The sequence below is a fragment of the Lepus europaeus genome, chromosome 23 (genome assembly GCF_033115175.1).
Source record: "Lepus europaeus isolate LE1 chromosome 23, mLepTim1.pri, whole genome shotgun sequence".
In the NCBI taxonomy this organism is placed as follows: domain Eukaryota; kingdom Metazoa; phylum Chordata; class Mammalia; order Lagomorpha; family Leporidae; genus Lepus; species Lepus europaeus.
The window spans coordinates 21,931,195-21,947,757 of NC_084849.1; the positions used below are offsets into that span (position 1 = coordinate 21,931,195).

The 16,563-nt window shown below is 44.7% G+C and overlaps 1 protein-coding gene across 1 annotated transcript; it reads left to right on the plus strand.

Moving 5' to 3' along the window:
• Positions 1 to 112: 112 nt before the first annotated feature.
• On the plus strand, positions 113 to 13,945 carry CCDC117 (coiled-coil domain containing 117). Its single transcript, XM_062182715.1, has 5 exons — positions 113 to 371; positions 968 to 1,024; positions 7,316 to 7,540; positions 8,640 to 8,777; positions 11,985 to 13,945. The coding sequence occupies exons 1-5, from the start codon at positions 211 to 213 to the stop codon at positions 12,220 to 12,222; spliced, it is 819 nt and encodes a 272-aa protein (XP_062038699.1). The 5' UTR covers positions 113 to 210; the 3' UTR covers positions 12,223 to 13,945.
• The last annotated feature ends 2,618 nt before the right edge of the window (positions 13,946 to 16,563 follow it).

Consider the following 16,563-nt stretch of genomic DNA (forward strand, 5'->3'; position numbering starts at 1 on the left):
CCCGGCATCGCTCGCGGTCGCGGCCCGCCACACACAACAAATCCCGGCATGCCCCTGGGCGGCTCGGGGTGGAGGGTTCTAGAAGGCGTGACGTGGGGTCGGAGCGGGCTCGGAGGCGGGCGCCTCTCGGCAGTCGCCGTGGCCGCAGCTGCCGGGCCTGGGGACGCGGGTGGCGGGGGCCGCGGACGGAGCCTCCTTGTGTCGCCGGCCATGGCCGCGCTCGGCCGGCCGTTCAGCGGCCTGGCCCTGAGCGGCACCTCGGAGTTCCTGCAGCCGCCGCCGGCCTTCCCCGGCCGGGCCTTCCCGCCGGGAGCCGAGGGCGCCGAGCTGGTCCCGCGGAGCAGCCCTTGCGGGAGCGCGGCGCGCAGACGGTGAGGAGCCGGGCGGCCGGGCGGGCTGGTCATCCCCTCCCCGCGGCCGTGGCGGGCGGCCGGGCGGGCTGGTCATCCCCTCCCCGCGGCCGTGGCGGGCGGCTCGCAGCCCCGCGGAGCGCTGAGGAGACATCCCCAGAGGGAGCGCCGTGAGCCGCGAGTCGCCGCGGTCGCACCGCGCGGGGAGTCCCGTGGGACAAGTGAGACTTTCCCGGTCGGAGCCCGGGTGACAACCTCGAGAGCCTCTCTCGGACCCCCGGTTGCCTCAGGTCGGCGAAGCAGAGGGGGACAGAGCCGGGGCCGCTCCCCGCCGTGGCGGGATCCTGGAGGAGCCTAGCACGCGCTGCCGGCCCTGCCTCGGTCGCCCCCCACCCCAACCCCCCGTTACCTCGCCGAAATGACAAGTTTAGATGTCGCTGGCTGCGGTTGTGGCCGCGTCGGGAGCAGCCGGCGTGACCCGACTGACCCCGTGACCGGTATTTTCGGCCAGGAACGGGGTGAGCGAGCCGATTGGAGCAAGGGAGAGGTGATGCTTCAGTGTGTAACCGCGCGCGGAGCGCCCCATTGACTGACTTGGGTTTGTTTTGTTTCAACAGTGTCTCGGTTCGTTGTAAAAAGAAACACAAGCGGGAGGAGGAGGAAGAGGAGGAGGAGTAAGTTTCAGCGGCCTCTTAGTCCCTGCATAGTCGCTCCTAAGTTAACCCCGGGCCTAAACTAAACTGTTTAAAGTGAAAAGGTAAAAAAAAGTAGAAGTTAGGTGTGTCTCTGGACGGAGGCCCAGGAAGCCGGGAACATCGGTTGCCTTTTAGGGGCAGTGAGTGGCTGGCAGAGGAGTCCGGAGAGAAGTGTTCCCTCTGGAAGGGGTTGTAATTGTTTGAATTTTGAAACATGTTAGCATTCTGGAAAAGAATTCAAAGGCACTTGTTGAAAAGTCATAAAGACTCCGCGTACCCAGGTCTCTTCCCCAGAGGCAGCCACCTTCTTACCTGGTTCCTGTTTGGAAGACAGTCTCGAAACTGTCGGATTTGGGATTGTGTAAGCCTCTGGGTCTTCACTTTGCTGGGAAGATGCTGTCTCGCCTGTGTAACCCGTTGATCTGTCTTTTTTTTTTACTCCTGTGGTTCTGCGTCAGCAAATAGCTCTAGCTAATTCTTCAGCGGTTGAGTGGGGTTCTGTTCTAAGACTAGGTATGCATAATTAGCTAGTCACCTAATGATGAATTTCTAAGTCATTTTTGACTTTTTGCAGTTAACCAATTTATCATGAATATACTTCTGAAGTCTCTTATGTATGTTTGCAAGTAGATGATTCCTTGTTGCAGAATTGCTGGGACACAAAGTGTATGCTGTTTAAAATTTGAACAATTTATACTTGCAGTGAAAATACCCGTTTTTCCATTTTTCTTAGAGAATTGCACTTTATTTTGAGAGGTAGAGAAAACAGAGCCGCCATCTGTGGCTTTACTGTCCACATGCCTGCAGTGGTTGCCACTGAGCTGGGCTGAATCTGGGACCTGGGGACGCATTCCAAGTCTCCTGTGATGGCGGCGGGAACTGGGTTACTTGAGCCGTCACTGCTTATTCCCAAGGTCTGCATAAGCAGGAAGGTGGAGTCCGGAGCTAGAGCTGAATAAGGAACCCAGGCACCCTTCGATGTGATGCCAGCACCGATGTTAACTGCCAGGCTGAACACTCCTACTTTTTTTAAAAAAAATTTTTATCAGCAATCAACTGGTAGCTGAAAAATTACATCTCATAGACAGCCTATCTAATAGCAAAGGAAATAAGAAAATTCCCCAGCGAGTAATATTCACATTACCAATCAAATGAAAAAGTGTTCAGCCATATCAGTCTCTGGGGAAGTGTATAACAAAGCCACACAGCTCTCTCCCACTAGATACTGTGGCACATATGGCACACGGCGAACACTCAGACACTAAATGAGAGCATAACTCAATACATGTACTTTGAAAAACAGCTTGGTCTTGTCTAATAAAGTTGAAGGCACCTTCCCTCCTGAGTATGTATTTAGAGAGCTTCATAGACATGTGCACCAGGAGACAAGGCAGTTCATAGCATCCTTGGTCATGAGAATTCAAAACTGGAAACATCCCAAATGTCATTCAGCAGTGAAACAGATGAAATAAATTATGAATCTGTACAGTAGAGTTCCATACAGGAAAAACAAAAGCTATACTTGTCAACATCATGTGTCTTATAATATGAGCAAAAGAAACATCACAAGAATGTGTACTGTATAATTCTCTAATTGTTTAGGAGTGATTAACCTGTGTATTACTGATTCGGTTCACTCACCAAATGCCTACAGTGGCTACAGCTAGGAGATGAGAACGTAATCCTGGCCTTCCAGGGTCCAACTGCGTGCTGCTCCTAGAGTGTGTATTAACAAGAAGCTGGAATCCAGAGCTGGGGCTTGAACCCAGCCACCCCAGTATAGATTATGGGTCTCCCAAATTGTTGTTTTTTAAAATGTTTTGTTTTGACATACAGATCTTCTATCTTTTGGTTCGCTCCCCCAAATGCTTATAACAGCTAGGGGTGGGGCCAGGCTGAAGCCAGGAACTAGGAACTCAAACCGGGGTATTTCACATGAGTGGCAGGGACCCAAGTACTTGAGCCGTCATCTACTGCCTCCCACAATGCACATTAAGCAGGAAGCAAGAATTCAAAAGTAGAGCCTAGACTCAAACCTAGGCTACCCAGTATGGGAGTCAAGTGCCCCAACCAGTGTCTTAACTTCTAGACCAAACAGCTGCATAGGGTTTTATAGTTAAAGAAGTGAAGGGAGTTAGATTAGTGTTTCAGTTTGTATTTATTCATTATGAGTGATATTGAGATATCTTAACTGCTAGGCCAGCCTGTCCATGTGTAGGTTTCTTATAGTTAAAAAGGTGAAAGAAGTAAGTAAACTGTTTCAGTATAAGTGGTAGTAAATATTTTGGTGTTTAAACTAGTTGTGTTTAACTTTGTGTGAATTCTTGTTTCTACACATTTTTATTAGTTTATTGGTCTTTTCAGTGGTTTATAGGGAAGTTAGCAGCTTATTATGTAAGTTACAAATAATTTCCTCAAATTTGTCCTTTATCTTTCAACTTTGACTTTTTTTTGCCATCAGAAACTTGATTACATAAATTCATCAAACAGTTTCTTTAGAAGTTGCCTTAATGTATTTTTAAAATTTTGTTAAATATTTATTTATTTATCTGAAAGTCAGAGTTACAGAGAGATCTTCCATCCAGTGGTTCACTTCCCAAATGACGACAGCAGTCAGAGCTGAGCCAATCTGAAGCCAGGAGCCAGGAGCTTCATCTGGGTCTCCCATGTCGGTGCAGGGGCCCAAGCACTTGGGTCATCCTCTGCTGCTTTTCCCAGGCTATTAGTAGGGAGCTGCATCAGGATGTATAGCAACCAGTACTTGAACTGGCACCCATACAGGGTGCCAGCGTCACAGACAGAGGCTTTACCTGCTGTTTCACAATGCTGACCCCAAGTTGCCTTAATTTAAAACCCCTGGACCAGATAATATTTTTGATTTTTAAAATAATATTTTTATCTGTGGGTGCTAGCTTTGTGGCACAGCAGGTTAAGCTGCTGTCTGCGATGCTGGAATCCCGTATAGGGTGCTGGTTTGAGTCCTGGCTGCTCCACTTCTAATCTAGCTCCTTGCTAATGTGCCTAGGAAAGCAGTAGAAGATGGCCCAAGTGCTTAGGAGACCCAGATGGAGTTCTAGGCTACTGGCTTTGGCCTGGCCCAACTCTGCCTTTCAAATAAAATATAAATATTAAATTTTTTAAAATCTATTTTCCTTTTATTTGAAAGGCAGAGAAACAAAGATCTTTAATCTGGTTCACTCCCCGAATGCCTGTAACAGCCCATGCTGGGCCAGGCTGAAGTAAGGAGCCAGGAATTCAATTAGGGTCTCCTGAATGGTTGGCAGGGACTCAGGTTCTTGAACCATCACCTGCTGCTTCCCGGTATGTGAACGTGTAATCAGAAGCACAGCTGAGATGCAGCTGAGGCGGTGTGGTATGGGCTTTGTGCATCCCAAGGTGTGCATCCCAAGGTGCATCTTTTTTTTTTTTTTTTTTTTTTTTTTTTTTTTGACAGGCAGAGTGGATAGTGAGAGAGACAGAGAGAAAGGTCTTCCTTTGCTGTTGGTTCACCCTCCAATGGCCACCGGCTGTTGGAGTGCTGCGGCCGGCGCACCGCGCTGATCCAAAGGCAGGAGCCAGGTGCTTATCCTGGTCTCCCATGAGGTGCAGGGCCCAAGCACTTGGGCCATCCTCCACTGCCTTCCCAGACCACAGCAGAGAGCTGGCCTGGAAGAGGGGCAACTGGGACAGAATCCGGTGCCCTGACTGGGACTAGAACCTGGTGTGCCGGCGCCGCAAGGCGGAGGATTAGCCTGTTGGGCCCCAAGGAGCATCTTAAACACAGCTGTATGTCTGCCCAAATAGTTATACTCTTGCTGTGGATAAAATAGGGACCTTTTTGTTTTTATCTTTAGAAGTTTGCCCTAAGATCTTACTGGGTAAGGGGTCCCAGCTCTGAGATAAATAAAAAAATTTAAAGTGTGAAAGCTTTTGGCTTAAAAAGTCAACCACCTTTAATTTGCAAATGGAGATTGAGATGCTGGGAGGATGAGACTAGACATTTGAATGTCCAGTGGCCAAATGTTTGCTGCCTGGCTGCTACCTTCATAGCTATTACCAATCTTATGAGTCTTTTTTTTTTTTTTTTTTTTTTGACAAGCAGAGTGGACACTGAGAGAGAGACAGAGAGAAAGGTCTTCCTTTTTCCGTTGGTTCACCCTCCAATGGCCGCCGCGGTAGCGCACTGCGGCCGGCGCACCGCGCTGTTCCGATGGCAGGAGCCAGGTGCTTCTCCTGGTCTCCCATGCGGGTGCAGGGCCCAAGCACTTGGGCCATCCTCCACTGTACTCCCTGGCCACAGCAGAAAGCTGGCCTGGAAGAGGGGCAACCGGGACAGGATCGGTGCCCCGACTGGGACTAGAACCCGGTGTGCCGGCGCCGCAAGGCGGAGGATTAGCCTGTTGAGCCACGGCGCTGGCCATGAGTCTTTTATATTATATTAAGTTTTGAAGAGAGGGCATTACTGATCTCTGATTATTTCCAAAGTTGACCTACAGGCACAAAATAGCTGAATCATGTTGGAGAGCAGAACCCAGCTTTTACACTCGTAATTTCATAGCTGAGTTTTTAGATGTGCTAGGAAATTGCCTATTCCTTTTAGATTTATCCTCCTTTTTCTTAAGTGCATTTTTACATATATAACTATTGTTTCTAAAACATCACTTTATTCAAATGTTATAGAAATATTCGGTATGTAGCTAAACATTCTTAATACTTTCTTAGGAATTAAAACTAATGATAAACCCATCACTTTATTTGAGAGTTGACTCCTATCAAAAATCTAGATAGAAGAGGACATTCTTGATTGTCAGGTTTTATACAACTGGAGACTAATGTTGATGTCCACATTCTTTTTTTTTTTTGACAGGCAGAGTGGATAGTGAGAGAGAGAGACAGAGAGAAAGGTCTTCCTTTTTGCCATTGGTTCACCTACCAATGGCCGCTGTGGCCAGCGCATTGTGCTGATCCGAAGCCAGGTGCCAGGTGCTTCTCCTGGTCTCCCATGCGGGTGCAGGGCCCAAGCACTTGGGCCATCCTCCACTGCCTTCCCCGGGCCATAGCAGAGAGCTGGCCTGGAAGAGGGGCAACCGGGATAGAATCCGGCGCCCCAACTGGGACTAGAACCCAGTGTGCCGGTGCTGCAAGGTGGAGGATTAGCCTGTTAAGCTACGGCGCCGGCCCACATTCTTGACATAATATAGAAATTTCCCCTTGTAAAAAGACTACTTCCTTTGATTCTCAGTTTAGAGAATCAGGAGCTGTGGTGGCCATTAATGATTGTTTTGTTTTGTTTTGTTTACAGAGTTGTATTCTGGTCTTGAGATTGTGCTTGCTGATGTCAGGCAATAACATACTTTTGGTTTAAATACTTAAATAGAAGAGAGCCAGGTGTCCATTTAGCTTGGTTCAGATAGCTTTCAGCATATTGTAGTGCTTACAAATACTAGTTCATAGTACAGGCTGGAACAGCTGAACCACCTCTAAGGAGGCGGGAGGATTTAGAAATGGCATAGAGGTAGGTAGGGTTCAGGAACTCTGGATTGCGGTTGCCAACACTCAGCTCAACTATGGCAACACTTTGGAGGAGCCAGTTTAGATTTTCTAGGTTCTTTTTTTCCAACTCTGCAAAAGAAAGAATTTGAATTTGATGAATCATAAGACACCTATGAAGTACAAATTTTTCCAAGAAATGGAGTGTGTTGCAAGGTAGGACCCCATTATTGGTTGGGGACTGATAGAACCTAAAGATAGTCCCTGATATATTGGAGGAGACCAAGAAATCAGTGATACCACCTGTCTCTGCAGTTCTTGGAACAGATCTGGTGAGGCATATGTTTTTGTTGTGAAGGAATAAAGAATGGCTGCCAGACCATCTCCCGTATATTTGATCGTGCAGCAGCTATGTGACAAAATATAACTGGTGCTGAATGGCTTCTATGTGATATTTGGTTCTTTACTTCCCACTTGACTTTTCCAGAGTGAGATCAGTAGAAATGACTTCTAAGTTCCCATATTGAACCTTTAAAATCTAAAAAGACAAGATTTTGCAGGTACAGCCTAATTTGACAATGATCAGTAGAAGAAACATCTTAGGGAGGCTATAAGAGTGATGGAGAAAATGCATGATTTTCCATGTTGTAATCACACTCCATCAAAACTAGTTTTTTCTTATATTCATTTAATTTGAAACACATGATATATGTTTGTTTTATATTGGAATTTTCATTGAACAGATGAGCGAACTTTCTCTCTCTCCTTTTTCTCTTCTAGTTGTCCAGTAAGGAAAAAAAGGCTAACTGAAGCAGAGCTCTGTGCTGGTCCTAATGACTGGATTCTTTGTGCACAGCAGAATGTGGAGGGTCCTGGAGTCAGGCCGTGCCCTAGTGACCTTTCCGTCCCTGGCATGTTAGATGTCGTTTGTGAAGAAATGGATCAGACAACTGGAGAAGCCCAGTGTGAAGCTGCCCGAAGGAGGCTTCAGGAGATTGAGGACAGGTAAATGGCTCACTGCTGTTCTGTGCAACTCTTGCAAGCTAGTCTAGTTCATCATTTGGTGGTGTCTTGATCTTTAACCTCTCAGAAAGAATGTAAAACTCAGGGAATTCAAAGTGTGCAGCTTTAAAGTGAGTTCTTACAGAATTGTACTAAAGGCCGGCGCCGTGGCTCAACAGGCTAATCCTCCGCCTTGCGGCGCCGGCACACCGGGTTCTAGTCCCGGTCGGGGCACCGATCCTGTCCCGGTTGCCCCTCTTCCAGGCCAGCTCTCTGCTGTGGCCAGGGAGTGCAGTGGAGGATAGCCCAAGTGTTTGGGCTCTGCACCCCATGGGAGACCAGGATAAGCACCTGGCTCCTGCCATCGGAACAGCGCGGTGCGCCGGCCGCAGCGCGCTACCGCGGCGGCCATTGGAGGGTGAACCAACGGCAAAAGGAGGACCTTTCTCTCTGTCTCTCTCTCACTGTCCACTCTGTCTGTCAAAAATAATAATTAAAAAAAAAAAAAAAAAAAAAGAATTGTACTAAATACAAGATAGTTTTCCAGAACACCTTTCTCAATTTGATTGAAAAGGGGTCCCCAGCTAGACTGATTCCAGGGTTCTTGTCTTGGCATAGGAGTTGAATTAAAAGCAGAGACATAGGTAAAGTTCCAGAATGGGATCAGGGTTTACTTAAAGAGATAGGTCACATTCAGAAGTAAATGGGGGCGGCCCCTTGAGGAGAATTGCGCACACTCCAGTTTGGCCTCTCTCTTGCCTGGGGAAGGGAAGGTGCCCTGATTGAAAACATAAATAGGTGGAGTTTGGGTGTGGTTCCATGTACATGGAGATCTCTGGGAAAGTTTTGTGGCATCTCTACACAGGGCTCAACATATACTTATTCACTGTGGCATCTTTGTGGTGGAGGAGACTGAGATGCATCATGGGAAATTGGATTTGTTGAATTTGGCATGGAAGAGGGTGGAGTTTTTAGTGTTACAGGGTGGAGACGCAAAGACTGCTGAAACCTCTCAGCTCTTTGGTTCACTAACTCCCTGCCTAGCCCATATCCACCTCACTATTTTTTTCTTTCTCTGCTTCTGCTTCCTTAATTTATTTAGGATAATTGATGAAGATGAAGAAGTTGAAGCTGACAGAAATGTTAACCACCTCCCCAGTCTTGTCCTTTCTGATACCATGAAAACAGGTTTGAAGAGGGAATTTGATGAAGTCTTTACAAAGAAGATGATTGAGTCCATGTAAGTTTTGGTGCCTGATTTCCATTTAATTATTTCTTGGATGGAAAACCTATCGTTTCTGTATACCATCGTCCTATCCATTTTTTTTTTTTTTTTTTTTTAAGATTTATTTTATCTATTGAAAGAGAGAGAGAGGTAGAGACAGAGAAGTCTTCCATCCGCTGGTTCACTCCCCAGATGGCCACAATGGCCAGAGCTGCACTGATCTGAAGCCAGGAGCTTCTTCCAGGTCTCCCACATGGCTGAAGGGGCCCAAGGGCTTGGGCCATCCTCCACTGCCTTCCCGGGCCACAGCAGAGAGCTGGATGGGAAGAGGAGCAGCCGGTACTAGAACCGGTGCCCATATGGGATGCAGGCGCTTCAGGCCAGGGCTTTAACCTGCTGGGCCACAACACCAGCCCCTAGAAGCACCTTTAAAACCACATTTCTAGTCTACTTAGTTATTTCAGTTACCTAGAAGCACCACTGTGTTTCATAGCAGTCAAGATAGTTATCACAAAGGCCGTAAACCAAAGTTTATATTCTTGGCATAGCATAGCCCCTCAGGGCTTTTAGCAGAGGTATTTTGCCCTCAATTTAAAGCAGTTTCATGAGCTCAGTAATGTGGTCTCCTAGATGATCAGAAGAAACAAATGAGTACAGAACAAACTCTGGGTAGAAACTGACTACAGTGTGAGGACAAGAGGGGAAATAGGAAAGCAACACAAGAACCTAAAAAGCAAAGTGGGCTGGGGCCATTTAACCTAAGAACTAATGATTAGCCCCATACTCTTGAAGTTCTTGAGCCTAGATAATCTCAAGTTGTCATTATCCGATATGTAAAGTAGTAGGCAAATTATACAGTGCTATTGAGCTGTTCCAAGAATTGAAGCTGATTTGGTACTCAAAGTAAATTTCAGTTACGGGGCTGGCACTGTGGTGTAGCGGGTAAAGCCTCCAGCTGCAGTGCCAGCACCCCATAGGGTGCCAGTTCAAGTCCTGGATGCTGCACTTACGATCCAGCTCTCTGCTATGGCCTGGGAAAGCAGTAGAAGATGGCCCAAGTCCTTGGGCCCCTACACTCACGTAGGAGACCTGGAAGAAGCTCCTGGCTCCTGGCTTCAGATCAGCCCATCTCCGGCCGCTGCAGCCAATTGGGGAGTGAACCAGCAGATGGAAGTCCTCTTTCTTTCTCTACCTCTCCTCTTTGTAACTCTGACTTTCAAATAAATAAATTAATTAAAAAATTTTTTTAGTTACCTGAAAAAATTTCCTAGGACACTTGCTGGGCACTGTTGTCTTTGAATACTATGAGAGTGATTTGCACACAGAGGCTTCAGGTTCTGCATGAACTCCCTAGCTTGAGTTTATAATTAACAACCCAGCACCCAGGGCTGGTAAATAGTTCAGCCAAACATAAGCAGGTCAGGTTGCCTTCCAGCCAAAAGGCCTCTAGTGAACAATTTTTACTCTTGGTAGTTTTCCAGAAACTAGCCTTCGGGGTATTACCTTACTTGTTTGGGTTCTAGAAGCTATCACTACCATGAGGGTAGGAGATATTTGTGATAATCATTTTGGCTTAACTGTAAAGCATTACAGTACCAAACAAAAGGGCATCTTACTATGACAACTATATCTGGTAAGAGTAACCAGAATTCTTTTTTTTTAAAAGTTTGGGCCAGGGGCCAGTGCCGTGGCTCACTTGGTTAATCCTCTGCCTGCGGCACCAGCATCACATATGGGCACCGGGTTTTAGTCCCAGTTGCTCCTCTTCCAGGCCAGCTCTCTGCTGTGGCCCGGGAGTGCAGTGGAGGGTGGCCAAAGTGCTTGGGCCCCTGCACCCTCATAGGAGACCAGGAGGAAACACCCGGCTCCTGGCTTTGGATCATGTAGCGGCCATTTGGGGGGTGAACCAACGGAAGGAAGACCTTTCTCTCTGCCTCTCTCTCTCTCACTGTCTAACTCAATCTGTCAAATAAAATTTTTAAAAAATTTAAAAATAAATAAATAAATAAAAGATTGTGCCAGCATTGTGGCATAGTGCCTGGGCTACCACCTGTGAAACCGGCACTCGATATCGGTGCTGGTTTGAGTCCTGGCTGTTCCACTTCTGATCCACCTCCTGGCTAATGGCCTGGGAAAACAGTGAAAGATGGCTCCTGCCCCTACATGGGAGACCCAGATGGGACTCCTGGCTTCAGCCTGGCCCAGCCACAGCCATTATAGCCATTTGGGGAGTGAAACATTAGGTGCAAGATCATCTCTATTTATTCTTTTTCTCTCTAACTCTACCTTTCAAACAAAATAATTTTTTTAAACTTTTTTAAAAAGTTTATAACATTAAAAAAGTGCTTTATTTTTCATGTGGGATGTTATAACTTTTTTTTTTTTTTTTTTTTTTTTTTTCAGATTTATTTATTTATTTGGAAGGCAGAGTTACAGAGAGGCAGAGGCAGAGAGAGATCTTTCATCTGCTGGTTCACTCCTCAAATGGTCGCAACAGCCAGAGCTGGGCCAATCCGAAGCCAGGATTCAGGTCTCCCATGTGGGTACAGGGGCCCAAGGACTTGGGCTACATTCTACTGCTTTCCCAGGCCATAGCAGAGAGCTGGAATTGAAGTGAAGCCAGCCAGATCTCAAACCAGTGCCCATATGGGATGCTGGCACTGCAGGTGCTAGCTTTACCCACTACGCCACAGCGCCAGCCTCCTGTACTGATTCTAATCACAGCACTAATATAACCATTTGGTTTGATTTAACATATAGAATGTAAAATCTTATGTATTTGTCCTTTCTAACAGTCACTTTGAATTCTTAAATTCCTATTTTGATACCATCAATTGTTAACTGTAGGGGCTGGTGTTGTGGCATAGCAGGTAAAGCTGATGCCAGTTGGAGACTCAGCTGCTGTACTTCTGATCCAACCCCTGCTAATTCAGCTGGGAAAGCAGTGGCGCAAGTGCTTGGTTCCCTGCACCCACATGGGAGAGCTGGAAGAAACTGCTAGCTCCTGGCTTCGGTCTGGCCCAGCCTAGCTGCTGCAGCCATTTGGGCAATGAACCAGCAGATAGAAGATCTCTCTCTCTCTCTCACTCTGCCTTTCAAATAAATAAATCTAAAAAATGTTCTTCATTGTAAGGTATTAAGGCATCATTTATTAGCTTTTCTATATATAACTTTAATTTTCATGTTCTAAAACTTGATAAGAACCTGTATTTTCTATCTTAGGAGCCGTCCTTCCATGGAGCTTGTACTCTGGAAACCTCTCCCTGAACTCCTTTCTGATAAGCCAAAGCCATCATCTAATGCTAAGAACTACACAGGAGAGAGCCAAACAAAGCATGCAGCTGCTGGCACTGCCTTCCCTGGGAGAACTGAACTGTTCTTGGAACCCCGGCAAGCGGAGATGCCTCTTTACAATAGCTTGGAGACAGCTGCTAATACAGAAGAAGAAATGGAACTCTAGAAACCGAGTTCTACATGAACGTCACATTTTAGAAGGCTCTGCGTTCATCTGGAGCCTACTTGCCTATCTAGGGACTCGAAAATTTTATGAAACGGGTGTCATAATACCTCCACCTGTGATTTGGGGTGGGACTCTCATTTTGGGTAACCATTTATAGAATTCAACTTTTTGCCAAGGAAGCTTGTCTCAAGAGAAAAGCAGTTTTCTAGGGGGCTTTTTAAAGGAATGTTAGATTTTAGTCTTTTCAAAGGCAAATATAGAAGCTGTTTGTGTAAGGGTGACTTTGGTTATCTGTCACTTTGTCTAAAGATACTTGAAGATTATTGTCCTTGAGTTGAAAAAGATGGTTAAGAAAGATGCTCTTATTAAAACTGTACCCGGACAGTTGAGTCACGATTTAGTCTGCACATAGGAGCTTTTTATAGTGCTGACTGTATATGATTACAGAGAAGGAGGGAAGACAGCAGGGGCTTAAACCTCTTGCTGAGCCCATGAAACTTGTATGTTAGTTCTCAGTCCAGTATAGCTGTATTGATTAAATAGCCAGTAGCATTATGATTTCCTCTTTGCCTCTGAAAATGCAATGAAAACATGAAGGTATTTTTCCTTCAAGGCTTTTTTTGCTGTGTGCTACTGTTGCTCCTTGGTTTCCCTTGCATAATTGACTAAGCCCAGTTATTCCATAATGTTTACAACTTAATTAACTTTGAGGGATAGTTTAGTTTAAAAGATTGTGAGGTAATCCATCTGCAGATCACCTAGGAGAGAAGCATCCTTTAGTTAAACCTAAGGAAGTGCAGTGTCAGCCAAGCTAGCAATGAGAATTTCTGTAGTTTAACAAAGATTTTACTTTTATGAGCAAGTTGAGTTTTTAAATGTTAATTTTGAAAACAATGAATATTAACTGAGAATGTATGGGCAAATGACATTGAGATTTACTGGAATAGCCAACTTGTCTGGTGCTTAAACTTAATAGTTCTAAAAGTTAGGAGCGAATAGCTTCCTGCTAGCAGAAACCCTCATCTGCATGAGTGCTTAAATCAGACTCCAGGTGTCCTTTGAGGATAACCAGGATTGAAGTTTTTAATTCTCAGGAAGAGCTCGTCCACGTGGCAAGGACTCACAGTGCAAAGAAAAACGAGAGCTTCTTTATTGCTATGGAATATCCACTATAAGCTATTGATTTAATGTCAGAGTGTAGTACTGGCCCTTTTATCACACAACAGGCAACTACCCCAGTTCTCTTTGTTTTCTGGGTTTCTTCCTGCTTTGTAGGAATCAGATACCTTTTGTAGAAAAACATGGTTTACACCAAGTAGGAACCAGCTTCCAGGCATTTTTGAAACCCGTGCTGAACTCCCGCCTCTCATTACAGATGGCGTAGAAGTCTCAAGTCTGTTCTTTGGACTGTTTCTTCTTTTGCCTGCTGTTCTTCTTTCTCTATTTCTGTCTGAATAGTCAGGAAAAGATTTAATGTTTAATATTTAAACAATATTTAATGTCTATACAGTAAAATTATTCAAACTTCAAAACAGTATTGAAACCAGTTGGAAACCAGCTAATAGTTTCTTAATCTCAGACTTAGAGATGAATGTAAACTGTATTCTTTTGAAATGTGCAAGTGTTTGATTCATGCCATTTGAAAAACTCCTGCCTTGATGTCATTGTTTAATGGGACCAACTTGTAAAGTTTGTAGCCTTAAGTAAATCATACTGAAAGTTTGATCTGGTACAACCCAAAAACGTGAAGGGACTGAGTTGGAGTTAGCCCTAGTGTTAGGGTGGAAAGGGAGTTGAAAGCTTTCCAAAGAGCAGAGCCAGAACGCACCAAGATGTCTTCTGCAGGAACTGCTGGGCTGACCTCTGGTCAGAAATGTCAGTGGTGAGGATGACGGGAGAGGAGCCTCCTAACAAGGCTCAATGCAAATGAGCAAATACAGGAGACAGTGACAATTCTGTTCATTAGACTCTGGACAGAACTGGTTTAGGAGTCTAGTTATCTAAAATAATTATTTCTGCAGGAAAATGAATCTTTGATGCTCCTTTCTAAACTTAACCTTGCAAATATTTGTACAAAACCTGTCTTCATCCTTGTGGTGCTTACTCATCTGAGCCGTCTCCACAGTCCTAAGGCCTCTGCATTTTATTTTATTTTTTTCTTTTCTAGCAAAAGGCTTTTGCTTTTGCCTTAAGGTTTCCCTGGGGAATTAACAGGTCTTTTCATTTTGTACAGCTTTTGCAGCATGGATCAAACATTGGCTTAACTATGCTAATGTGTGAAGAGAAAAAAATTACCTAAAGCAGGTGAACTTTAAAGAACCAATGTATATTTTCTCTGAGTTTGAGTAGGGTGTGTGTGGAGTGGGTCTTAATATTGAAGAAAGTAAGTCCAATTCTCACATATTAATCAGTTTTTTAAAACCTACTTTTTCTTGAAAAGGTACAAATGTATAATTTAGAAAAATAACTAGAGTAGGAGCTAGGACCATGAAAAGAATGTTTACCAGCAGGTTCATTTGTTACTTTGGATCTAGAACTTGGTTTTATTTTTTGATAGTGACAAGAATGGTGCAGTACTAGAAAAGTTCTGGAAGATGCTGTCAGTTTTACTTTGAGAATTTGGTGTTTCTGTATTTTGTTTTCAATAAAATTTCTTAAGTGTTTTGGACTTTTGATATGTTTGTATTCTTGTACTTAAGTAAATGCAATTGTGTATTTCTTTGCTTCCCTCTAAATTTTAGCTGAAACATTCATATGAGTGAAGGACTTGTATTTACCCTAAAGGGATGATTTTATTGGGTTAAAGATAAGTTCTGTAATTGATAAAGTTTCCAAAAGAAGCAGTCTGTGTTTTGCCATTCAGAAACCCATACAGTGCTTCCACCTCCACTCAGGACAGTTCACTGTGGCTGACTGTCAGCATTCAGGCAGCAGTGGTGACTAAGTTTTCAAAAATGTTCAGATGTGGAGTTCCCTGAGAGAGGTCTGGGACCTTTAAAAATGAGGAATAGGAAAATTCCATGATGTTATCTGGTGGTTCCTGCCTGAAAGTTGTCAGGTAGTCACTGGGTGGCAGTATTGCCTGCATATTTACCATCGTTCTTTGATAAACGTGGAGTCCCCTTTTGGGTTGCCGTTACAGAAGACAAAGTATACTGTTATTTGTGTTTAATGAAAATTTGGAAACCATAGCTAAAAGTTACCTATTTTATAGATTTGGACACTAAAAGTCTAAGTAGATAGCAACAAGGTAGTATTATAATCCACCTTACCAATGTTCTTTCCACTTGACCAGTTGGTTTTGCAGTCTTTGCACTGCTACCTTGGATCTGAAATATTGTGCAGTACAGTGTGGTGCAAGTAGTCTAAACTCCTTGAGGAAACAGTTTTGTGTGTGCTCGTGCAGTTCAAATCTCCTAACTCTGTAACATACTTCCCACAGACCACCAGTGGCATTTCAGAGACGAAGCAGATGCAGGTGTAGGAGTGCATAGACTAGACCTGAACCTCACCAAGGCAATGCTTCGCATCAGCTGGGGCATGAACAAGGTGGTCTTCTTGTCCCTTAATGAGCTTTAGGAATCCAAAGGGTAAAAATTCAGTTCTTAGGAGACTAGAATAGAACTGACCCCTTACAGTATGCCTGGAGTGGGTAGTATCTCTGCTCCAGAAGTAACTTCAGTGGGAAAGCAAGGAGGCAAATGTAGATGGGTGTTGCAAAGCCTTTAGAAAGGATGTGTGTCTTGTCACCTGCGTCTTTAATCTCAGTTATCTGCACTTAATGGAAATCCTGGTTTGGTTTTTGCAGATTGTGATTTTTAGTTCTAACCGGGCAATTTGGTGTTTCAGTATGAAAATGTCCTTGAATGACAGGTGTTTTCTCAAGGCCAAGCACAGTATTTGGTAATTTTCACCCATCTGTGCAGGAAATGAAAATCCTGATAGTCTACATAGGTTATGTATATCCTGCCCTGTGTGTACAGCTGCCTCTTTCATATGATGTCATTGAATGTAAATTACTTGAGCCTCAACCTCACCCTGCTATTATGATGGAGGCTAAAATGCATCTATAATTACACCTGCTTCTAACATCCCTAAATAGATTCTTAACCCTCAAGTTTTCATTTCAGTTGTACTGACAGCTCGAAGCCATCCTTACAGAAACTCCCGTGCCTTAGCAAGCTTGTGTTGCTGAACACCAGGCTTGGACTCAGGCTTGAGTGGCTGGATCTTAGCCTAACTAAGCTTTAAGCACTCTCATAGATCTACCTTTAGTCACCACACTTGGTTTAAACTGTAGCCTTCTTTGGTCTCTTAATTCACTTTGACCTCTTAGAAGTA